This window comes from Ptychodera flava, chromosome 10, assembly GCF_041260155.1.
Source record: "Ptychodera flava strain L36383 chromosome 10, AS_Pfla_20210202, whole genome shotgun sequence".
Classification (NCBI taxonomy): Eukaryota; Metazoa; Hemichordata; class Enteropneusta; family Ptychoderidae; genus Ptychodera; species Ptychodera flava.
The window spans coordinates 42,747,066-42,771,762 of record NC_091937.1 but is presented as its reverse complement, the minus strand read 5'-3'; the positions used below and the strand labels follow the sequence as shown (position 1 = coordinate 42,771,762).

At 36.1% G+C, this 24,697-nt stretch overlaps 3 protein-coding genes across 5 annotated transcripts in view; 2 read left to right on the top strand and 1 right to left on the bottom strand.

The window, feature by feature from the left end:
* LOC139142856 (uncharacterized) lies at positions 1-24,444 on the bottom strand. 2 transcript variants are annotated; one of them, XM_070713027.1, is made up of 5 exons: positions 24,249-24,444; positions 9,263-9,329; positions 8,593-8,715; positions 8,028-8,127; positions 1-2,761 (listed from the first exon to the last, which is right to left on the bottom strand). In XM_070713027.1, the coding sequence occupies exons 1-5, from the start codon at positions 24,427-24,429 to the stop codon at positions 2,477-2,479; spliced, it is 756 nt and encodes a 251-aa protein (XP_070569128.1). In that variant the 5' UTR covers positions 24,430-24,444; the 3' UTR covers positions 1-2,476. The 2 variants fall into 2 exon arrangements, with proteins under 2 accessions (XP_070569128.1, XP_070569129.1); XM_070713028.1 differs by lacking the exon at positions 24,249-24,444 and adding an exon at positions 17,059-17,255.
* On the top strand, positions 17,454-22,940 carry LOC139142857 (mitochondrial transcription rescue factor 1-like). Of its 2 annotated transcripts, none has more exons than XM_070713029.1 (3): positions 17,454-18,061; positions 18,560-18,632; positions 19,662-20,487. In XM_070713029.1, the coding sequence occupies exons 1-3, from the start codon at positions 17,562-17,564 to the stop codon at positions 19,839-19,841; spliced, it is 753 nt and encodes a 250-aa protein (XP_070569130.1). In that variant the 5' UTR covers positions 17,454-17,561; the 3' UTR covers positions 19,842-20,487. The 2 variants fall into 2 exon arrangements, with proteins under 2 accessions (XP_070569130.1, XP_070569131.1); XM_070713030.1 differs by lacking the exon at positions 19,662-20,487 and adding an exon at positions 20,845-22,940 and having other exon boundaries at positions 17,485-18,061.
* LOC139142854 (uncharacterized) overlaps positions 24,297-24,697 on the top strand; it is a 35,242-nt gene continuing 34,841 nt past the window's right edge. The window contains exon 1 of the mRNA XM_070713024.1: positions 24,297-24,348. The gene's annotated coding sequence lies outside the window, so the exon portion shown is untranslated. The remainder of the gene's footprint in view (positions 24,349-24,697) is intronic.

The window sequence follows — 24,697 nt, the reverse complement described above, 5'->3', positions numbered from 1 at the left end:
TTAATGAACAAGAAAGTTTATTGAACACAAACTTTAAGGCAGAAAATTCAGTATTTTGACCTTTCTCTCTTTGTGTGTCAAAGTTTGTTGTAATATTACATCAAACTGTAGAAATTTCTACTGTGCCCAAAGAAGTCAAGAGATAGCTACTTTTTTACTCATTACCACATAATATTGAAGAGGCATACATGAAAGTATTTATGTGATACATACTCTAGAACTGACAGAAATGCAAGAGCTCATTAACCATAACATGTGATAAAAAGTCTGTTCTCTCAGGAGTAACAAATTTCAGTCAGTCTTACATTGAACTGAAATAAAAAATTCTCCACTTCATGCCTGCTGTTGTGTATTGATTTTGTATAACAAGTTATCACTGTACAATCAACACCTACTAGCAGTTGTTGCATATATGGGGTAGAGGTTTACTAAAGGCTGGAGAGATTTTAAGATTTTTTGTGCATCTAGAAAAAATCAAATGTGATACCTTGAGATAACCAGACTGACCATATACCACACATCTGGCAGGATTTATGAAATACTTTACCTTTTTAACTGCATTAGGACAATACTGAATGGTTTATAGCCAAGCAATTGTTGCTATTTGGAATGTTTAATATCCCAAAATGTATTTCTGTTATTCTATGACGGTGCAAATTCACAATTGCTATGGATCTGTGACATTGTTGGATACAAATGAGTGTAAGCTTGAAAACCTACAAGTAACATGAAACTTGCCAAGTTAGTGGCAATCACATTGACTTTCAGGGTACCCAGATTTTGACCATGTAAATTAGATACTGCTTCATGATCCCAAGCATGGCAATATGGTAGATCACCATTTCAGCCGACCAACTTGTAATTTTACTAAATTCACAGACAAATAATGTCAAACTTGAACAGATTTTTTGCCAAATGATATTTGTTGTGTATAACGATTTTCAAGTTTGAATGCATATTCTATCCAAATTCAAATTAATATAATGAAGGTCTGATCTATTCTATAGGTTTCAACGTATGTGAATGAAATCACTGTTTACAAGAAGAGAGAAAAATGTTATAACTGTACTGATTGTTACATGCCAGAACTTGTCTTTGGAAACTTTCCAGCACACACAACATGATTACTGGACATAAACTACTAGTATTTTGTCAAGCATTAGTGCGTCTGTCAAACATTACAAATGGTAGATATCCCTTCGACACGACAGCTTAGTCCTCTTTCTCACAAGTGGTATTTATTTCTATGGCTTGTCTATGGAGCCCGGTAGAAAGAGGATTAAACTTTAACAAAATATATCATTTGTGATTGATAAGCTTTAGAAAACATCAATGTAACAAATGCTTGTACCTGTCCTGTAAATGTTTACTTTGTTGTGTCTCTATCTGTGAAAGAAACAATTGCGGTCATTGTACAGTGTGACTTCTGTCAGACATTAATTATCTTAACCAGAAACGATAAAAAAAATCTTTAGTTACTAAGTTACAGGATTACTCGCAGGTTACTGGTATCTAACAACATTCAATAATGGATCGATTACCTTGTCAGTTTTTTTCCCTCTTACATCCCTTTTTCCGAAGGTGTCACCAGACTGATCACATTTGTGTTTGATGTTGTCTGTGATAAAGTTCCATCATGTTTCCTGTCTCTGGTTGACATTCTCAGCTTGGGAATGCATTATGATATGCAAAATACAACAAGATCAACCTGCTAGCCTGAACTCTCTTCAAACTTGTTTCCTTATGAGGTTCAGGCTTTCATGAGTGTTGGTGTAGAAAATATTCACCACTCTTAAGTACAAGGGAAACATTGTACACATAGACTTACAATTTACTCCTGAATTTTAAACATAATCAATAATTTTGGAACACAGTTTAAACAAATAATCCTGAACTTAAATGGTAAGTTAAAAATGGTTAAGAAACTGATAAAATTGAAAAAGCCTTTAGCAAAAAATGTCTGAGTGAACAAATCAAGGGGAATTGTGGGTAGCCTCACTTACTGTGACATACTACCTTAATATAATTATATATTTGCAGAACAAAGTTATCTTGGTATGGCATTATACTGTACCATGTTGTGGAAAATATATTGCTTCTTTTATGAAGATGCTGTAAACAACTGGGCTGCAACAAGCAGCACATATCCCTTATACAATGCAAAAATGCAACATTTTCTGGTTAGTAAACTCTAGCTCTTGGAAAATATTTTAAAACTATGTGTAATTGTTAACAAAATTCTCAAACAATATATAGGTAATGAGATATAAGCAGATATGGTATATATAAAGTTTTATAGAAATCTAGCTTTTATAAATGGCTTCAAGTGTGTTGAAGGGAAAAAATCAGTTACTGATCACGTTTCATATTTCTCATAATCTATGATATGAGAAAACATGAACAGCACAGTAAACAACATGATTATGAAAAAGCAACCACTTTGAAAATGAAATGAAAAGTGCTTGTCATGACTTTTTTATCTCTTTCTTTTTTGAGGGCCTTTTCTTCTGGAAGCTTGGTACTGATTCTCAGCAACAAAAGCATTACCCTCTGATTCAGATTCAGATTCAGATTCCACTGATTCCGATTCCAATGGGAATCTTCGAGTAACTGGATTACCATTCCGTGAAAGATGCTTTTGAGGACTTGACAACATATATCGTGGGCTGGCCTGGGATACTTTTGGATTTGATGTTTTGTTTTCCAGTCGTTCTTCAATCTTCACCACTTTATCTGCCATTTCAATCACTAAAGCTTGAAGCTGAATAAAGACCGCAATAATAAATTATTAGTTGTGATTTAAATAATTTAATGTTCATACACAAAGTCAAACAACTGATTTGAAATTTCATGAACAAAAATTATACAGCAAATAATAAATTCCATCCCTTTGGGTCACCACTAGTTATCATGAAGAATTTGGATACTGTCATAGCGCCCCATGAAATAAACCACAGAAAATTTGGCAGTGAGGGCTCTGATGTAAATTACATTTACCTTTTTTGGTAACTCAGACTACCCTTTTGAAATACAGTATAATCATAATAATACTACTAATAACAAGTCATTGACAATGACATAGTCCCCACTTGTAATAGGAGTATTAGTCTTGATGGGGCAGGGAAATGTGGTCATTAACAAGTATGACTGGAGTGTATATGTTCAGATGAATGGGCACATAGGACTATGTCATTGTTCCAAATTTGAAACAAGAGGCATGTCTAATTTATGGTTCTATATCGGGAAAAAAGATCAGACCTCTAGCTGTATTGGCCAGCCAAGAAATACATATGCGCATAATAAATGAGGTACAAGATGTTACATCTTAAGGTCTAATATCCTATCAAAATTGAAGCGTAAAGAACTTGTGGTTACTGAGTTATGCATATATATGCATAATCAAGGTCAAAGGTCATCAAGGTCACGTGACATTTTGAAAAAAAAAATTGTATTGCTAATTAATCCATATATGCCAAAATTCAGACCTCAAGCTCTATTGGCTTGCCCACAATTATATATGTACATAATTAATGAGGTAAAGCATGTGTTGTCATAAGGTCTCCCATCCTACTAAATGTAAAGGACATACAGGGCTCGACATAAGCGCTAGCCCACTAGCCCGAGGCTAGTAAATTTTCAAGAGGACTAGTAAAAATGTCTTCGGAGGTAGTCCTGCGGACTAGTGCAATTTTCAAGTTCCGTAGCTGTCTAGGAAAGTTTATCGCTACAAAACTAATGGGACGCCGGGCCACTCATTCGATAAGAATGAACCAAGCCTCGATCATTATATATAAAAATTAACTAACTTTTACCCAAACAAATTGGACAGTGAAACAGTGAAGCAAACTTTATTGATCACCAACTTAAAATGAAACAGTTTACCTGCTACGGAGAATCAAATTGTACTGTACATGCCAGTAACATGGCCCCGGGAAACATGGCTCAATGCAACGCTGAGCATCAAACGGAATTGTCTGCACGTCGTGTATTTTGGTTTGCTTGAAGCTCATCACTTCGCCTAAAAACATGAGCAACCCACAATTTCGTTCAAACTCTGTATCCTTGCCTTTCAAAGAAGATTTTTCCCAAGATTTCTTCAGGGGCATTCCCACAAAACACCTCCGATTGTTCTTAGCCAGCTTGACCCTGCCTTAGAATGTCTCCACATGCTGACCTCCGTATATAGTCAAGACCCCCCAAGTATAATTTTAGCTGACTTAAAAAGAGCCATCTAGCTTGCCCAAACAGTGCTATGGCAAGTTGCTAGCTGCTGCTTATACAGGTGAGAGAGTTCCTTCCAGATACTAATTTGGTGCTGGCAGCTTATTGTTTTGCCATTTTAGTGGAAAAGTATAAATTATTGGGGCAATAATAGTGAAGTGAACCTTAAATCAGTAGTGAAAAAATCCACATTAAATGGGTGTATCAAACTGTTGTATCCAATCACTTCTGGGAGTCATTGGTTATTTTTGTGCTAATCACATTTTGTTTCCAGTAACTGGCGAAAACTAATAAAGACACAAGCACATGAAATGGTAAAATGCAACATTTTACTATTAAAAACAAAATTTTTCACAAACCATTATTACAAATGAGAGGTCCTCCCCACAAGCTGGTCAATTTTAAAATGTGATATATGTCAAAAATATGAAGGCACTCCACAGGAACATTTGTGAATGGCTTTATGAATTTCAGTTCTGGAGAAACAAATCTATCCCCAGCATGAACAAACATGTTCTTTGCAAATTAATGGCGCACTACCTGAGCTATGAAGGATTTTCCAACAAATTCATCCCTACCTCTGATTTTATTCTTGATGGCAATAGGCTATTTTCATGACCTCTCCTCCTACACAGGACATTTCATTCAGGTTATTTTTGTGGTTTATATATGATTCAAAGTTAAACATTTTGCAGTAAGCAAATGTGCTAGTCTTGCATGAAAGTTAGTTATTGGGTTTAAAAACCTTTGCGACAAAAAATATGAGAATGGTCATATATACACCTCTTTACAACATGAGAGCAACATTTGGCTTTGCTTGAGCAGGACTAGTAGATTTCATTTAGGACTACTAAAAATGAACTGCTACTAGTCCTTCGGGCTAGTGGATGATTTGACCTTACGTCGAGCCCTGACATAGCACTTGTGATTACTTATTTTTTGACATAATCGTGTATTTTAGGTAAAAGGTTATCGAGGTCACATGACATTTTGTCAAACAATGTCTATCCTTTAGTCTATCCCTAAATACCAAAAATCATACATCTAGCTCTATTGTTTGCTCAAAATTAGATATCCACATAATTAATGAGGTACAATATGTGGCGTCATAAGGTGTCCCATCATACCAAATATGAAGGGTGTAGCACTTGTGGTTCCTGAGTTATGGACAATTATGTATATATGAGGTCAAAGGTCACTGAGGTCACGTGACATTTTGTAAAAAATATTGTCTTGATAAGTTATCCCTATATACCATAAATCAGACATCTAGCTCTATTGGCTCGCTCAAAATTAGATATGCACATAATTAATGAGGTACAATATGTGGCGTCATAAGGTGTCCCATCATAACATATATGAAGGGTGTAGCACTTGTGGCTACTGAGTTATGCACGAATATGTATATTTGAGGTCAAAGGTCACTGAGGTCACATGACATTTTTTAAAAAAATTGTATTGCTAAGTTATCCCTATATACCAAAAATCAGACCTCTAGGTCTATTGGCTCGCTCAAAATTAGATATATGCATAATTAATGAGGTACAATATGTGGCTTCATAAGGTGCCCATCATACCAAATATGAAGGAGGTAGCATTTGTGGTTACTGAGTTACGGACAAATATGTATATTTGAGGTCAAAGGTCATTGAGGTCACGTGACATCTTGTCAAAAAAATTGTATTGCTAAGTTATCCCTATATACCAAAAATCAGACCTCTAGGTCTATTGGCTCGCTCAAAATTAGATAGGTGCATAATTAATGAGGTACAATATGTGGCGTCATGTCCCATCATAAAAATATGAAGAGTGTAGCACTTGTGGTTACTGAGTTACTGACAAATATATATATTTGAGGTCAAAGGTCATTGAGGTCACGTGACATTTTGTCAAAAAAATTGTATTGCTAAGTTATCCCTACATACCAAAAATCAGACCTTTGGCTCTATTGGCATGCTCAAAATTAGATATGCACATAATTAATGAGGTACAATATGTGGCGTCATAAGGTGTCCCATCATACCAACTATGAAGGGTGTAGCATTTGTGGTTACTGTGTTATGGACAAATATGTATATTTGAGGTCAAAGGTCACCAAGGTCACGTGACACTTTGTCAAAAAAATTGTATTGCTAAGTTATCCCTATATACCAAAAATCAGACCTCTAGGTCTATTGGCTCGCTCAAAATTAGATATGCGCGTAATTAATGAGGTACAATATGTGGCATCATAAGGTGTCCCATAATACCATATATGAAGGGTGTAGCACTTGTGGTTACTGAGTTATGCACAAATATGTATATTTGAGGTCAAAGGTCACCGAAGTCACGTGACATTTTGTCAAAAATTGTATTGCTAAGTTATCCCTATATACCAAAAATCAGACCTCTAGCTCTATTGGCTCGCTCAAAATTAGATAGGTGCATAATTAATGAGGTACAATATGTGGCGTCATATCCCATCATACCAAATATGAAGAGTGTAGCACTTGTGGTTACTGAGTTATTGCACAAATATGTATATTTGAGGTAAAAGGTCATTGAGGTCACGTGACATTTTGTAAAAAAAATTGTATTGCTAAGTTATCCCTACATACCAAAAATCAGACCTCTGGCTCTATTGGCTCACTCAAAATTAGATAAGCACATAATTAATGAGGTACAATATGTGGCGTCATAAGGTGTCCCATCATACCAAATATGAAGGGTGTAGCACTTTTGGTTACTGAGTTATGGACAAATATGTATATTTGAGGTCAAAGGTCACCAAGGTCACATGACACTTTGTCAAAAAATTGTAGTGCTAAGTTGTCCATATATATACCAAAATCAGACCTCTAAGTCTATTGGCTTGTTGCTCAAAATTAGATAGGTGCATAATTAATGTGAGGTACAATATGTGGCGTCATAGGGTGTCCCATCATACCATATACGAAAGGTTTAGCACTTGTGGTTACTGAGTTACGGACAAATATGTATATTCAAGGTCAAAGGTCACCAAGGTCACGTGACATTTTGTCAAAGTGTCTGAGATATCTGTGTGAACGGATGGACTCACGGACGGACATGACCCAATCTATAAGCCCCCTGGACTTTATCTGTGGGCACTAAAAACTGTGTCACTGCATCCTTTTTGCAATATGAATACGATGAGAACTAAATTTTTATTTTTCTTGGCCATATACATGGGAGTCTATGGACTGCCTTATACATGGGTGTCTATGGACTGCCTTATACATGGGAGTCTATGGACTGCCTTATACATGGGAGTCTATGGACTGCCTATACATGGGAGTCTATGGAGACTGCCTTATACATGGGAGTCAATGGAGGTGAAAACTAAAAAGTCCTCTAACACGGCCAAATTTGATCGCATTGTGAAACAAATCGACGTGCATCTGTATGAGGTAGGTTACTATCCTTGTACCAAGTTTGAACGAAATCGCTCCAGGCGTCTCTGAGATATCTGGGTGAACGGACGGACGCACGGACGCACGGACGCACACACGGACGCACGCACGGACGCACGGACATGACCAAACCTATAAGTCCCCCCGGACGGTGTCCGTGGGGACTAATAATAATAAAATAATAATAATAATCATAATAATAATAACAGTATACTCCACAGCCCTAAAAAATCAGACGGGTGACTTATTTACATAACAATGTATATTTTGCATAAACCAAAAATATATTCTTCTGTTCAAATATCCTCAAATTCCCTTGTGCAGACCCCTGAATGATATTTAAATGTTGTGATGGAAATTGTTATAACTGCTTGAATGATGGATAAATGACATTACCTGGTGGATACTTTTCTGTAAGCTTCTGGCAGTTGGAACTTCTAAAATAGAATCATTTTGTGGGATATCGGATTCCTTGTCACAACTACCAATTTGATAGCTGGTGATGAAGAATTTGGATATGAATACATTATGCTGAAAAGTCTTAGTATGGTATTTTGTTTTGTGTGTGAACTTGACATCCTGCTGATGCTGTATATTGAGATGTGCTGTATCTGTTAGGTTTTGCACAATGTACAACTGTGTCAGTACAATATCATGGACTGCTACATGTATGTGCAAAGACTAAGATATGAACATATGCAAATTATAAGTGCAAACAGAACATAGATGCAACACAAATCCCAAAGTCATGTTTTTCTGTTAACGTTCTCAGGCAATATCGGCTCAGGCTGTTTTAATTCACTGGTACTTTTTGAAGATGAAAATATATTCCAGTTCTCTTCATGGAACCATCACATGTCAATGTCAATTTCAAACCCTGTGCTGTATAAGTTCACAGTGTAAATCACAGGGAGTGGCTGGCAGTTATTGTTCACACAATCAACTTAGAGTTCATACTCACCATGTAATGAGATTGACATCAAATGAGAAATAATTTCTAAGATGGTCAAATTCCTGGGTTGTAGTTTTATACTGTTTACCAATATATGTCTTACACTTCTTGCATTTCAGGAAACGAAAAGAACTGTAAATTAAGAGTTGAATAAAGATTGTCAAGACATTGCAATGATAAAGAAGTGAAACTAGTTTAAGGCAAGGTTCTGGGTAGCTGCAATAATTGTAGCCCCAAACTTTTTCTATCACGTTGGCTATGTTGCTGGCCTGCAGGGCTACAATCCCTTCCCGGTCCCCAAGAAAACATGGAAATTTTGCACAGCAGATCTACTGTGCATAGAAATGGTTGCACGGATGGAAAAGTCCCTTATTCCATGGAAATTTCGACATAGTCTTGCTTCCTGATCAGAAGCAATGCTATATACACTAAGGCAATGGTTGACATTGTTTTGACAACACTGCATTTTAACCCTTTCACCACCAATGGTTTCACCCAAACCTATTGATATCAATAGTGAATGTCGACCTGTTTACAGGGCATTGGGGTTGAACTGGTTACAATCTTCACAGAATCAAAGTGATAAAGTTTACACTGCCAGCATGGCACACTAGCACCATCTCATTGATATGAGGTTCTGTCATTGTATGTATAGATGCAGCAAATGGTGTAATCTCACCTTCCTTCATCCATGCCAGATTCTGCGGTTGTTATTTTTTTGTCAATCATTACACTGTCTGTTGTACCTGAAATAAAAATCCAACAAATACAACAATTTAAGGTGGTTGGAAAGGCTAGAGCATCAGTTATAAATTCCAACAAAACTATTACAGCGCTGTAAAATATAAAAGTAGTCAAAATTCTCTGTGGAATAAAAAAAATAGACATTTGGGCACAAAGGCATTGCAGAGTTATAGCCTGTTAAAACTTCTGAAAACTGACCAAATAAGAAGAAGTTGGGGAGTCCTTAGTGTATTAACTATGGTAGAGGTCCCCTAGCTTTTAATAAAATGTTTGAAAAGGGAAAGTCATTATTTGCTGTTTTTCAGGAAAGTTTGACAAGGCGGTGCTGGCATTCAGAGTGAGTGACTGCTATTGTAAATGCATTTTTAGATTCTTTGAGTGTCAAAGAGGTGTCAAAAGTGAGATTAACCAAAAAATAGCGTCAATGACACTGTAGCTCCCATCCTGGACTATTTAGTGTTTGTTCTCTGGTCAGATATTTGAACATGTGTGAAAGGGATAAAGTGCATGAAGTGAAAATACTTAAATGAAATGTACTGGAGACAGTGAAATATGTTTAATGTAATTATTCAGATATAAAATGGAAAAAATACAGAATTAGATATATCGAATACTGTGATACAACCATTAACTCAACAAGTCATTACATGACATACATACATAGTCCCCACTTGTAATAGGAGTATTAGTCTTGATGGGGCAGGAAAATGTGGTCATTAAGAAGTATCACTGGAGTGTATATGTTGAGATCTATGGGCACATAGGTCTATGTCGTTGTTCCCAATTTGAAACAATGAGGCATGTCTAAGTTATGGTTCTAAATCGGGAAAAAAGATCAGACCTCTAGCAGTATTGGCCAGCCAAGAAATACATATGCGCATTATAAATGAGGTACAAGATGTGACATCTTAAGGTCTAATATCCTATCAAAATTGGAGGTATAGAACTTGTGGTTACTGAATATGCATATATATGTATAATCAAGGTCAAAGGTCATCGAGGTCACATGACATTTGAAAAAAAAAATTATATTGCTATTATAATCCCTATATGCCAAAAAATCAGATCTCTAGCTCTATTCGCTTGCCCAGAATTAGATGTGTACATAATTAATGAGGTAAAGCGTGTGTTGTCATAAGGTCTCCCATCCTACTAATACAAAGGACATAGCACTTGTGTTACTTATTTATTGACATAAACATATATTTTAGGTAAAAGGTCATCGAGGTCACATGACATTTGGTCAAAAATTTCTCTCCTATAGTTATCCCTATATACCAAAAATCAGACATCCAGCTCTATTGGCTCGCTCAGAATGAGATATGCGCATAATTATTGAGGTACAGTATGTAGCGTCGAAAGGTGTCCAATCATACCAAACATGAAGGGTGTAGCACTTGTGGTTAATGAGTTATGGACAAATATGTATATTTGAGGTCAAAGGTCACCGAGGTCACGTGACATTTTGTCAAAAAATTGTTTTGCTAAGTTATCCCTATATACCAAAAATCAGACCTCTAGCTCTATTGGCTCGCTCAAATTAGATATGTGCATAATTAATGAGGTACAATATGTGGCGTCATAAGCTGTCCCATCATACCATACATGAAGGGTGTAGCACTTGTGGTTACTGAGTTATGGACAAATATGTATATTTGAGGTCAAAGGTCACCGAGGTCACGTGACATTTTGTCAAAAAAATTGTATTGCTAAGTTATCCCTATATACCAAAAATCAGACCTCTAGCTCTATTGGCTCGCTCAAAATTAGATATGCGCATAATTAATGAGGTACAATATGTGGCGTCATAAGGTGTCCCATCATACCATACATGAAGGCTGTAGCACTTGTGGTTACTGAGTTATGGACAAATATGTATATTTGAGGTCAAAGGTCACCGAGGTCACGTGACATTTTGTCAAAAAAATTGTATTGCTAAGTTATCCCTATATACCAAAAATCAGACCTCTAGCTCTATTGGCTCGCTCAAAATTAGATATGCACATAATTAATGAGGTACAATATGTGGCGTCATAAGGTGTCCCATCATACCATACATGAAGGCTGTAGCACTTGTGGTTACTGAGTTATGGACAAATATGTATATTTGAGGTCAAAGGTCACCGAGGTCACGTGACATTTTGTCAAAATTGCTTTAAGTTATCCCTATATACCAAAAATCAGACCTCTAGCTCTATTGGCTCGCTCAAATTAGATATGTGCATAATTAATGAGGTACAATATGTGGCGTCATAAGCTGTCCCATCATACCATATATGAAGGGTGTAGCACTTGTGGTTACTGAGTTATGGACAAATATGTATATTTGAGATCAAAGGTCATCAAGGTCACATGACATTTTGTCAAAATATCCGAGATATCTGCGTGAACGGATGGACTCACGGATGGACGAACAGACGGACATGACCCAATCTATAAGCTCACTGGACTTCATCCGTGGGGACTAAAAATTGTGTCACTGCATCCTTTTTGCAATATGAATACGATGAGAAACTAAATTTTTATTTTTTGTGGCCTTATACATGGGAGTCTATGGAGATCTGCTTATACAGGGAAGTCTATGGACATGTAAACAAAAATATGCAAATTTCACCACGATTTGCCCAAATTTGGGAAAGGTCACTCCTATGCACTTCCATACCAAGTTTCAAATCAATCGGACTTGTGGTTTCAGAGCAGGAGATTTTTTGACCAAAAATGGGAGAAAATTACAAAAAAATTCATGAAAAATAGCAAGTCCAAGATACTGACCCAAGATGCGCACAATCATTTCATGTCAGCCCAAAGTACTTACATGCTAATTTTTCATGTAATCTGCTCAGTGGTTATTGATTTTATTCAATTTTGACTGTTTTTATATTTTTTCACTTAATTTGCATATTTTTGGCAATGACAACTTCATTTGAACAAAATCTCATCTACAGCCCATCATCCATGTACACACCAAATATCAAGATGAAATGTGCAGCGGTTTTGGAGTTTTTGATGTTGACGGACAGACATACAGACATACAGACATACATACATACAGACATTTCCCTAGCCTATAAGAATAGCTTCCATTGCCATATATACATATGGCTATGGGAGCTAAAAAACTGCTCTATGACTTCAAAAGAGGGGTGCAAATATGGCTTGTTTTCAACATTTTTGACAGAATAACAGTTTTCCTACATAATTGTATACAAATTTAATCCAACTTTGAAATGAGATATGGACATGGAATTTTTACAGCCTATTAACAAGGTTACAGATAAGATTTGTACGGCACAATTTTCCTGTATTTGAAGTACTTTTTGAAAAATCACATTTTGAAATGTGAAAGAATTTTTAATAATTTTTTGATATATAAACCCATGTAAAATCATAAAAACAAATTTTATTTACAAATCCTGCCGTACAAATCTTACAATAAATAGTGTCAACATATTTATAACTAATTTGGTAATATTAATACTATCAAATTATTATTAAATTCAAATATGTAAAAAAAATATGAAAAATTATATTTTAATATTTACTGGTGTCATATTTCAAAATCATGGCTGCAAATATACAATTTTTATATTCTTTGGAGAAAATATTAACTAAGGGAGTTATCCTGAAAATTTGAACTAATATCTTGATTCTAACACTTGAAACTTGACATTAACTCTGAGAAAAGAATTGGTGCAAAAATAGCCTTTCCAACCACCTTAAGGGAAACCTAAGTCCAGCGACATTGACCATATATCCCTTCCAAAATCACTCTTGAATAAAATGCAGCTCAAATTTGCAACATAATTGCACGCGCCGACGACTACGGAGCGACGAAAAGAGACATTGAAGTAGACGACATTTATGGAAATGAGCTCGGAATCCCATGGGCGCGAAAGGGCTCATGGGAGAAGCGAGCGTGACGTCATCGGTGATACACGAACGTATGTGACCGCTTACCAAAGCATTGGAGTCTATGACTGCAGGAGTGCAGTTCTGCACGTTACGACTCTTTAATTCTCATCAGTAGCATAAAAAATGATTAACTGTTGTTCAGTTGAGTGCAAAAATCACTCAAGGAAGAACAAACGGAGTCAGCTTTTATCGTCGTCCAACAGAACTGCTTTTTCGAAGACAGTGACTAAAGAAAGTCGGGCGAGTTTTAAAATCTCAAAAGATACAAAGTTATGTTCTACTTCTTTCAGGATGATTGTTTTATAAGGGATTTCGGGACTCTGATACCGATACAAGACGATACTACACAATGCGGTCATCTTGACATGCTGAGTCAGCCTACTATCGCCGGTTTTAACCAAATAAATGTTAATATTGGCGATTTCGGGACTCTAAAATCCGAAGACGAAACTACACAAAGCGTCTCTCATCTCGACAGCCCGGATCTGCGAAATCGCCCTTATATACCCGATAAATATAGGCAATTTCGTGACTATACCTGGTAATATTGATATTACAACAAGATACTGGAATGACTTCTTGCCTATTCTCGACCGCGGAGTGACGTCAGTACATGAAACACATACGAGCGAGGTGAATGAGAGATCAGACGATACAGAAGAGCGAATGATACAGAAATTGTGTGGAAAAAAGCAGAACTAAAAGTTATGTCATTTATGTATATTGAAACTTTGAATATTTCTATGGTGGTTGAAAAATTCGAACTTCCAACGGCGCTATGACGCAAAAATGACGTAAGAATCCGCAAGTACCCGGATGGCCCGCGGTCGAGAATGATGTGTCTCGATCGGCACGCCGGGTCTGAGAAATCGCCGATATTATATTTACCCAATAAATATCAATTGCGCCGGGACTCCTTAGCTAATATCGATATCGATACCAGACGATACTAGATTTACGTGCACTGTGTGGTGTCGGCACGCTGGGTCTGCGAAATCACGGATATTTATCCGATAAATATCGGCGACTTTGGACATTAACTCTGATACTAGACGATACTTTGTCAAAATGTGGGTAAATATCCGATGTATATCGGAGATTTCACCACGTGCCTAACAGTTCTGACCACCCGACCACCTCTGTCCGACTCTTAGTTCATAGCATCAGTGGCCGATAGTCAACAATACTGTATGTTTTACATTATTAGAATTATTCATGCACGAAATACATTTTTTACATGTAAAGGATTTTTTTCATTAAATTTCCACACAAACTTTCATACACTACAATCGGAACTTCGTCGAGAGGGCCGATCAGATATCACCGTGAGTTGGGGAGCGCCTTGCACGAATTACATTCTTTACGGGACTTGAACAGAGGAAATATCGGACATCATCGAGAGTTTGGCTGGTCTTGTATGAAATACATTCTTTACAACAATATAGACGATACTTTTGTTTTAAATAGCGGGCAAATATCCATTATATCGGAGATTTCAACACTTTGTAGATCTGAGTTCGACACCAACTTCGAAAAAAAGACGACACTATACATTTGTCAAATTGCCAATAAATATTTTCCGATATATATCGAAGATTTCGCAACCTTAAAGATCTGGCCAAGCTCGACTTACGTATCATTCACGAACCAAAAATTAATTTTAAGCGACTGATAAAGAAAACTCTGTTTTAGAAACGTAGCGCTGAAGGATCGCAGGGTCACTCAGTGTTTCCAATCCAGTTCGGGGTCAGTACAAGCACAGTGACTCCCTCCGCGGAATTATGAACGATGTGTGGAAATGCTTTCCCATTATTATATATCTTGGTTCAAATTAGTATGGTTTGATTTCAGTCGGGGAAAAGTAATACTCAATGTCAGAAATATCGCTGTCCGAACTCTCCAGAGTCGTCTTACGAACGCGCTGAACTGTTCACCGTACTCCTCCAGCTGCAAGCTGCAATCGTCTGTATCGCCGATGACGTCACGCACGCTTCTCCCATGAGCCCTTTCGCGCCCATGGGATTCCGAGTTCATTTCCATAAATGTCGTCTACTTCAACTTCTCTTTTCGTCGCTCCGTAGTCGTCAGCGCGTGCAATTATGTTGCAAATTTGAGCTGCATTTTACTCAAGGGTGATTTTGGAAGGGATAACGGTCAATGTCGCTAGACTTAGGTTTCCCTTTAATAAGTACATAGCAGTCATACTGAGCAAAATAAATTACTGAATGACTTACCGGTAAGATGTGAAAAGTGAACAAGCACACTTCCAATGCCAAATAACAAGGAATATATTAAGAAACAGTCTGTAGAAGTTATTTGTAAAATCAACCACCAGTCAAATCAACCTCATTTGGTAAAGATGGACCAATGTACTCTACCTTGACAATTATTATTGGAATGATTTGGATGACTTGAATGAACAATTGGTATGAAGTTGTATCTAAATGATAGTATTATCCAATATTTGATATGGAAAGAGATAGGTTTTTGTACATTTTAAGTTCAGATAATAAGTTTTCTCTCATGAAATATATTACAAACAATATGTTTCCCCCAGCACCTGCAGGTAAAGACATTGACAACAATGTTTTATGCAATATTTAGTTTTGTTCTTGCTATGCACTTTCTGAAGTGTGTTGTTATGCAATAAAGTAAGTTTTTATGAAAAATTACTCAACAAATGGCATTCTTTCATTCGGAGGGGGGGAGGGGTAAAAGCTCATTTCGATTTTGTGTGCATCAAAATTACATACGATTTTCATCTATTGGTTTCTAAATCATGACCACTTGTGCTTGTGGGCAAAATGCAGAGCTGAATTTATTGTAGGATTGTGGAGTTAAAAAATTGTTCAAACATGAATTACAAAAGAAACATCGTCACCATTTTATTTTTGAATTGAAATTGATACACTTTCTGTATAGAGCTGCGCAGTACAGCGACACGTGCAGTACACGGTGCAGTCGACAGACAGTTTGAACGTAATACTACCTTCGCGTTCATCGAGAACAGAATGACCACAAAATACGAAGACAAAAAAGACGAGAAGACATAAATGTGAAATAAAAACTTGTATGCTTTTTCAATGTGAAACATGTGCGTGAAACATTTTCATACGTGCGAAATACATTAAAATGTTCTGTGTCTTAAAATGTGATACGCGTAAAGTGGAGGTTTATTAATTAATGTGCACTTCCGGTATTTTTTCATGGGCGTACAGATTGGAGATGTGCATGTGGGTTTGTCAGAAACGGCATCATAATATGAAATTGATTTCGCATAAGAACTTTCGTTTTGAGGGGGAGGGAGGGGGTTTCAAGTAAAAGGAAGGAATTATGTTTCTTGTGTGTCAGCTTTTATTATTAACGGCCCCTAAATAGATGGATAATTTCTCAAATATTTCTTTGCTGCGCTTTAAGCTTCTGTGAGATTCATCACTCAGAGAGTGGGATATGTGCAATGACTGAATTTAACAAGAGCATTGCTGTGCAATTAGCTCAATCAATGGCATGTTGTTTACATCATCAGAAGACTAAGTCCTTCAACGGATGAGAAATTTATACTACTGCAGACTTTTTATTGAACAGAGAAAAGCTGCAGGGCTATGAACCGCAGCAAGGTGGTGGGGATTGTGGGTCGTCCAAACCATTTTCCCGAGCAAAGCCTCGAGCTACAGCACTGCTGCAACCCACTATCCAGCACTCCGCAGCAGTTCCACGGCCCTCAACTTTCCCTGGCGATTCTGCATGGTGGCAGGTGGGCATTTCATTTGAGTTTTGAAATGTGAAGCGGTTTGTCAATGTCATTGACTCCAAACTTACAGTTTACCGTGAACACTTTCAGAGTTTCGTCTGTGGCAACACATTGGTTTGAATCACTGATAATTGAATTGCAAGCAATGCACTGGACCACATAAGGCGTCTCTTCAGGGTCAGGGTCCATGTCTATGGAGTCAAGCGAGTCAGTCTTTCCATTTGACATTACCGCCATTTTCATTGAGTGACGTACTGTGTAAGACGACTCATGGGTAACAGGGTGGGCAATAAACGCAATGCTACATTTAAATAAAATGCTGTATTGATAATTTACATATTTTGTTTATTGTTGGTCTTATTAAGAATAAAAATATAAATATACTTTAATTTTCGTTTGTTTATCCGTACCCGCGTCAACAAATTCAACTAGGTCAAGGGTCAAACCAAACAGAGGTCATGGAGAGGTGGAAGGTCGCCCCGCTGAGACGAGCTCTGCACGTATAGTTCGTTTTCCACCGTATACACATTTTGCTGTCCGCATAATTCTTCCCCAGCCTTCTGCATGATATATGCTTATGTCAACAAAAAGGTTGTACACGATCTTGCGTCTCCACATCAACAACCGTTCAACCTACCGCAATGACATCATCAGGTCTGGCTGTGTGCGAACCGTCTCGTTCGGACCATCCCTCGCCGCTACACACCAGCTGCAGCGTGATAAAATAAGAGAGGAACTCTCTTTTCTTGATGGAGAAACATCTACAAAGACCAACATTTCTACAAATGTCTTACCTCGACGGTACTGTCAGGTTAGATATTTATCGTCAAAGAAGAAAGGACCGCAGGAAATTGTGAAATCTTACCGAGATGTGGTAGATGTTGACAGTAGTGATGAAGATAATTGGAACAAGCTGAAAGATGAAGATTTCTTTGATGATGACTATGACCCAGAGCAGGAAGATAATGAAAACGACAGTGGAGAACCAAAGAGTTGGAAAGATGTTACCCATACACTGAGTGGATTCAGAGCTGACAAAGTTATTGCTGCAGGTCTAGGAATTTCGAGAAAGTGAGTTTGACATCTTGTGAAACCGCAAAGAATTATTAAGTTGGAATAATTTGGAGAAGTAGTGATGATAATGCATTGATCAAGAAAGGAATTGCTCGGGTATTAGAGTGAGTTTCATTGATTCCATTGATCAACTGCTATTCAAAAGAATTGCTACTTTATTGAGAATGTTTATTTTTCTGAAAATACATTCCTTGTAATTATCTAAACTTGCGCTCTGAACTTGAAGAGTATAGATTTATACTGAATCTTCCAGTATCCTCAGCCAACGTGGCTATAGTCTTTTTTAGTACGTAGGTGATTGTTTGCAATGTAAGTTCCAGTATTGTTCACTTACATTTGTGATGTATCATACGGTACCAGTATACCATTCCATAGACGGTAGAAGCTTCTACTGTTTATGACTTTGTCAGCATGTATCGAATACAATGAAGATTTTTTGTTTGATCAATGTTCTGGTTCATGAAATATAAGCTTCTTGCTGTTTTATTGATACAGGCAAGTGGAGGATGCATTTCTCTCTGGAAAGTTGAGGTTTAATGGAGAAATATTGACCAAGAAAAGTAGAAAGGTAAGCATACTTACCAATTATTTTAGAGACGACTGAAGATTAGTGGACACACCTTTGGTTGCGAATAAAAAGGGATTTTCTTAGGGAGCTCTGACGAGGAGTGATGGTAATAGTGTACTAACTACTGGTAGGTTACCAAAATTTAAAAAAATACTTTGTATCCACTACTCTTCTGTCTTATTTTGTGTTTCAAGAAACTCCTTCAGCAGTTTAATATGAACCTCTGAGCAAATAGACTGGTCATTTTTCATTTTTCATGGGGCTTGCAGATTGTGTTGAGATCTTATCAACAGAGTAATTGAATTATGAATGGCATCTCAAGATAATGTAAACATCAGGTAGTTGATAAACAAGTGTGTGTGTTCATCCATCTAATGTGCATCACCTGTGGGAATTGCTAATTTTGTCATATTTTTCCAGCTTAGTTTATGACAGGCTCAGCACTTCAACAGACATGCAAAAGATGATTTTTATGAAATCAATTTGTTAAAGAGACAGCACTGTTACTTTTGATAATACTTTCTTTATTTTTGTGCTTCAAAACAGATGCAATTTCCTGTATTGTTCACCCATACAGCAAATTTCAACACAGAGTATCGGTCTTGTCAACTCACTGCACTGCGTGTGTTATGCAATGTTATTGTTCAAAAGTGAATTCTTGCCCAGAATAAAATTTAAATATGAATATCACACATAGACCATGATGAAAGATTAAACTAATGGCATTTTGACATGATTTTGGGAGAAGCATAAGATACTTAATTTAAGTGGGAGAACACACATTTTTGAAACTACATCAAGTATTTCAGGATATATGACTCCAAATGTTCAAGGTCAAACATAAATGAGTACTGTACTAGTATGAGTATTTCCAAATAATTCTTAGTCATGATATTTAAAGGCAGTGGCAATCACCTCTAAAAACATGATTTCGTAAACAGTACATGAACACTTCTCTGGACACTTTTTGACAATTTGCATTTTCATCTGACCAATCAATTTTTTCTTACAATTTTTTCACACTTTAAGGTTGAAATCAACGATACTTTGGATCTAATAAAATCCCAACATGGCAATGAAGATGGCACCATTGATGTCATGAGAGTCATTTTGAAGAAAATAAATGATGAAAAAACAAAGAAAGACAAATTTGTTGCTGTTTTGAGACGCTGGAAACATTTGTCAGTTCCTAAGCCAAAGAAAAGATGACATGCAAACTAGAAAAAATGAAACTCAAATCATTTCAGCTAAACTGAGTTGTCCAGAATTACAGGATATTCATACAATTTACAATGATACTATGAATATCATCGAAGTGTTTTTAATTATTGTTTTGGGGAACAATTCACATCCCTGTTTTGGTGGGACGCATACAATGTAGGACTACGAAAATGTGCTAGTTGACAAGTGTTTGTAAATCTAAAATTGTCAACTTCAACTTTATATGTAATCAACACAACACACTTCAGAAAGTGGAAGTACAGCAAATGAAATAAAGTAAATGCTGTATAAAACATGGTCATCAATATGTTGACCTGCTGCTGTGGGGGGGGGGGGAGACGTAGCGTTTCTAATTTTTTAAAGAAACAACTTGTTATCAAAGCTTACAGCAGGCAACATAATGTTTTACAGCATAAAGTTGATAACTCTCTACATCAATAAGAATTGGAAGGAACTTTGACCAATGGTTTATGATTCATCCTGTTAAGTATGTTATCTTCCTTCAATCTCCCTCTACTTCCCTTTCTGAATGGACAAAACCATTCTCATAACAGTCCACATATTGCAAATTTTTGCAGTTGACAAAACAAGACAGATACATGCATATTGCTTATTAAAATGATTATGTAAATAATTCTGTGTCATTCATTTATTTACATCCTGCAGAGCCAGTGTAGATATATTATTTGTAACATTCAAGGTGAACATATCACTACATTTTATTCTCTAAGTTGAAAGGTGTCGACTGGTTGGACATTGGTACGTAAACATCACGCCACAGGTTTGTCATCAGTATAATCTCTCAGCACTCGCACATACTATCATTGAATTGAACTGATAAATTTTCTACCTTGTTCCACAAGCAAAATTGTGCGCCCTTACCATTGATTGATATATGAAGAAATATGCATGAGTGTATATTTGTGTATGAGTGTATATGTTGAGTTACAATGCAGTTCAGAATTGCAACACTTCTCATTTTTTCAAACAGCAAACTTTAATGGCTGAAAGACACTGCAAACACAACTGCTGGAGGGGTCATTAAGATTATGGCTGAAAGACACTGCAAATACAACTGCTGGAGGGGTCATTAAGATTATGGCTGAAAGACACTGCAAACACAACTGCTGGAGGGGTCATTAAGATTATGGCTGAAAGACACTGCAAATACAACTGCTGGAGGGGTCATTTAGGTAATCAAAAGATTCAAACTTTGGTCATTCTTTCCTCAAGGAAATTTTTAAACCAGTCCTGTTCATAATCCAAAATAAAAATTGCAGTTTATCATGCCAATTTTGATACTAGAAAGACATATTACCAAACATTTACTGATATTTTAAATTCAAAGTAGTCACTATTTACTAGTATATGAAATCAAAATAGCAAGTATCTTTACATTGACTCAATGAAATAAAAATAATTATCAAAAATTTCATCTATTTTGCAAGCTTGAAACAGTCAATTGCAATCAGAAGAATATAAAGTATTATTTTGTCACTGAAATGAAAAGTTTTTGGCTGAAAGCATAATCCATTAGGCATCTGTTCTTACTCATGTACCACAAATACTCATTACTTTTGATTAATTGTTTTATCAATTTTTCCATATCTGTAAAAATAAAAAGTGCAGTATTTTTACAATAAGGGTAGAAAACATCAATGAAGACACATTTTTGACCTTTGCTAAATGAAGAACATCAGTCTGGGCATATCTTACATATATGAAAAATTCTGAATAATGCAGCCTTTGGACCTAGCTCCCAAATGGTTGATCACAACTGTAAAGAGCATAGGGTACTTATTAAACTGAAAGATTTGTGGTCTGTGGAAATGATTATCACTGACTTTGTATCTTACAAATAATATTTCAGACATAAAAGTAATATCATAATGAAACTAACTTGCAGCAATGAAATGGAATTATTTCATATGAGCAAGTTTTTATATTGCTGTTTATTGTCCTTGGTCCATGTGTGAAAGTAAACACAACTTTAATTAAACATATCTGAATAAATCCTGACAGAGTGACACGTATCAACCTGTAGGTGACCAGGTCTGGAATTTTTTGAGTACGACAATTACATATTTGAGTAACTAAGTACACAGTTCACTTTGGTCAAAATAAACCTGTCAGTTATACCTGCAATGACATCAGTCTTTATAATGTCAGACATACATTTCTAAGTGTAATGGCTACAGTTGATGTTTGTATGAAAATACTTTTCTCACAAAAAATGTAAAAATTTCCTGATATAAGCAAATAAAACATGTAGAGGCATATGCAGTCATGAGTAAACATTGGGCATAATCATCAAAATGAAGGTGTTTTAGGGAAGGGAAGGAGTGAGGATAGGTTTGGTGGCTTCTGAAATTAAGTCTTTGTATACAGTCCAGCAACAGTTTACAATCCCAAAGGTAGATTTTGGTCAATGTTAAATATGATGACGTATGTACATCAGACTTAGCCACCGTAAACAATGAGGTATTTACAGTTGTAACAACCCCCAGATGTACAAAATAGCTTGTACATTTCAGGGAATATCACGTAAGTTTTTCTGAAAATATTTATCTTATAACAAAAATACTGTTAATCTCCATTTCTTGTAAATATTTAGCTCTGCTGTCAACGACGCAGAGCTTTTCAAATAGACTGATTTTCCCAGACACAGATGGGCTATATCATGCTCTCATATACGGTATATTCTAACTACAAAGAATTAATGAAAGGCAAGGAAGGAGGAATGCTGAGGGATTCATCAAGCATATTATTACTCTGAATTTGAATAAACCTGTCATTTACTTATGGACTAAACACTGCAGTGAAATAGCAGGAAAGGATGTACCACTTTGTAGTCGCAATTTATGTCATGAAATTTTTAGCATTTAGTATCCTCTAGAACCATATGATGCCTTGATAGCAATATTATTTTCATCAGAGCTTTTCTGTCACATTTGACAACAGAGGTGTACTGTCTGCAATATTACGTGCTTTGCATTGATATCAGAAAATGATGAACTTTATATGTGTGTTTGAAATGAATAAACCTAAACCATTTTATATTAATGGCAAAAGACACTGAATAACAAATTCATTGGTCATTTAATTAAGTTTGATGTTAGAAATTCTATATTAAGATTACACGTATTAAAATCTGCTCGGTTTGATGGACCTTTAAGTTTCAGGAATAATTTAAGTTCCACGTTTGGTGCTGACAGGTGTATCCTCTGCAGTTGGATTAGTGCAGTGCATGCTTTGTTCTGTTCATTAATCAATGCATGGCATGCAACATAGTGCATCTAATTGGTCCTTATAGTTGTGTGGTTACTATCAGTTCCTCTTAAAAATGTGCATCAAAGGTCTCTTCTTGTTGCTGTGACAAACACACACATACTGAATGTATTGTTGTCAAACCATGATCTGAGCCTCACACTAAGACCACAATAATATGCAATTGAACAGAATAATGTGAAGCAGTTCATCAAAGACAATCAACCTAAACACAATGGATAAAAGAAACAAGAAAACATTTATTAACAGTCTCATTATTCTCATTTTCATTCATGAAATATGAAGCTTGTATGCCCAACTTTAGAAGGCACGGTTCTCATTTACTCTTTCCATATGTACTGTATCTCTGAAAGTCAAAGGTGTAGAAATAATTCACAAAGATTCATCTCAAATTGTAATACATATATCATTTCAGCAATTTGTCAAATTGGTGTTGTGGAGTTTTACAATTTTTTCTAATCATGAGGCTGTTTCTTTCTCACCTTTTTAAGGATTGTTTATAGCCAATCTAAAGTGGTGTTTAATCGACAAGTACACAAGTATTAAGAAATAATTGAAGCACCAATTATTTTAATAAAAAATAATCTTTTTATTTTTTATCCAATATTTGTTTCCATAAATTTTATTTTCATAAAAAATAAACAATGGTTGAATTTTATCCATACAATATGCACAATCTATGGAGCTTTTGAAAGGTTTTCTAGGAGAATTCTGTGTCTGATCAATTGGAACATCTTAAATCTCAAATTGGCTGCAGCTAAAACAAGTTTATGTAGTCATGTTAATATCACTTCACCCCATGTAGTTTATCACCGTAATTTATGGTGAAAACCAAATTTATGAGGAAATATAAATAATGTGCTGAGAGTTTGAATGCCTGAAACTGTAAGCATCATGAACATTGAAAATATTGTTTCAACAGTTCCTAAAAGTAATTTATCAAGGTTCAGAATAAAAAACAAACTACAAAAGCAACAGAATGTTTCCAATATTGAAAGGGAATTGTACTTCATGGTGACACTGTGCAAGATTTTGTAAAAAAATACCAGCACACCTAATGCTTCACAAAGTTGGACTTTGACCATTATACTTATTGGCTGCATGTACCTGATACAAACTGAATTGGACCGTTTCCAATATCACGTGAGCTCTTCAACAAGCTGTTGGTATTTGACCAAGCTGGGTGTAGGCAGAGATCTTCTTTTCTGTGAGTATTTCTTCTAATTTCAGCTTGACTGTGAAGACTTTCAACTTGAAGACCTAAAAGGAGACAGTTTAAGATAATCATACATTAGGTATTTGGATTATCTCAGTTTTAAATATCATGTACATGAACATGGTACCGTATATAAGGGGCAAGGCTTAGTGTTGATAGGATTGGCGAAACTATATCATTTACTTCCTCAAATGACAAGTTGTCACTACATTCTCTGATTTCTGTGATGGCAAACTTTAAAATTTTCATCATCCATGATTTTTGCTTTGCTGAGATAAATTCCAACAAAAGACTGTCAAAAAAGGCAATTCTGAGTTAAAATTGCAGGATACAATGTTGA

What these genes read in the sequence shown, in the direction of transcription:
- LOC139142856 (XM_070713027.1), bottom strand. Translation starts at nt 24,429, where the DNA reads ATGATTATCTTAAACTGTCTCCTTTTAGGTCTTCAAGTTGAAAGTCTT. An exon ending in TCCAATTCAGTTTGTATCAG is followed by an intron (nt 9,330 to 24,248) that starts GTACATGCAGCC and finishes TTTTTATTTCAG; the next exon opens with GTACAACAGACAGTGTAATG. An exon ending in TCTGGCATGGATGAAGGAAG is followed by an intron (nt 8,716 to 9,262) that starts GTGAGATTACAC and finishes CTTAATTTACAG; the next exon opens with TTCTTTTCGTTTCCTGAAAT.
- LOC139142857 (XM_070713029.1), top strand. Translation starts at nt 17,562, where the DNA reads ATGCTTATGTCAACAAAAAGGTTGTACACGATCTTGCGTCTCCACATC. An exon ending in GGTCTAGGAATTTCGAGAAA is followed by an intron (nt 18,062 to 18,559) that starts GTGAGTTTGACA and finishes TTATTGATACAG; the next exon opens with GCAAGTGGAGGATGCATTTC. An exon ending in TGACCAAGAAAAGTAGAAAG is followed by an intron (nt 18,633 to 19,661) that starts GTAAGCATACTT and finishes TCACACTTTAAG; the next exon opens with GTTGAAATCAACGATACTTT.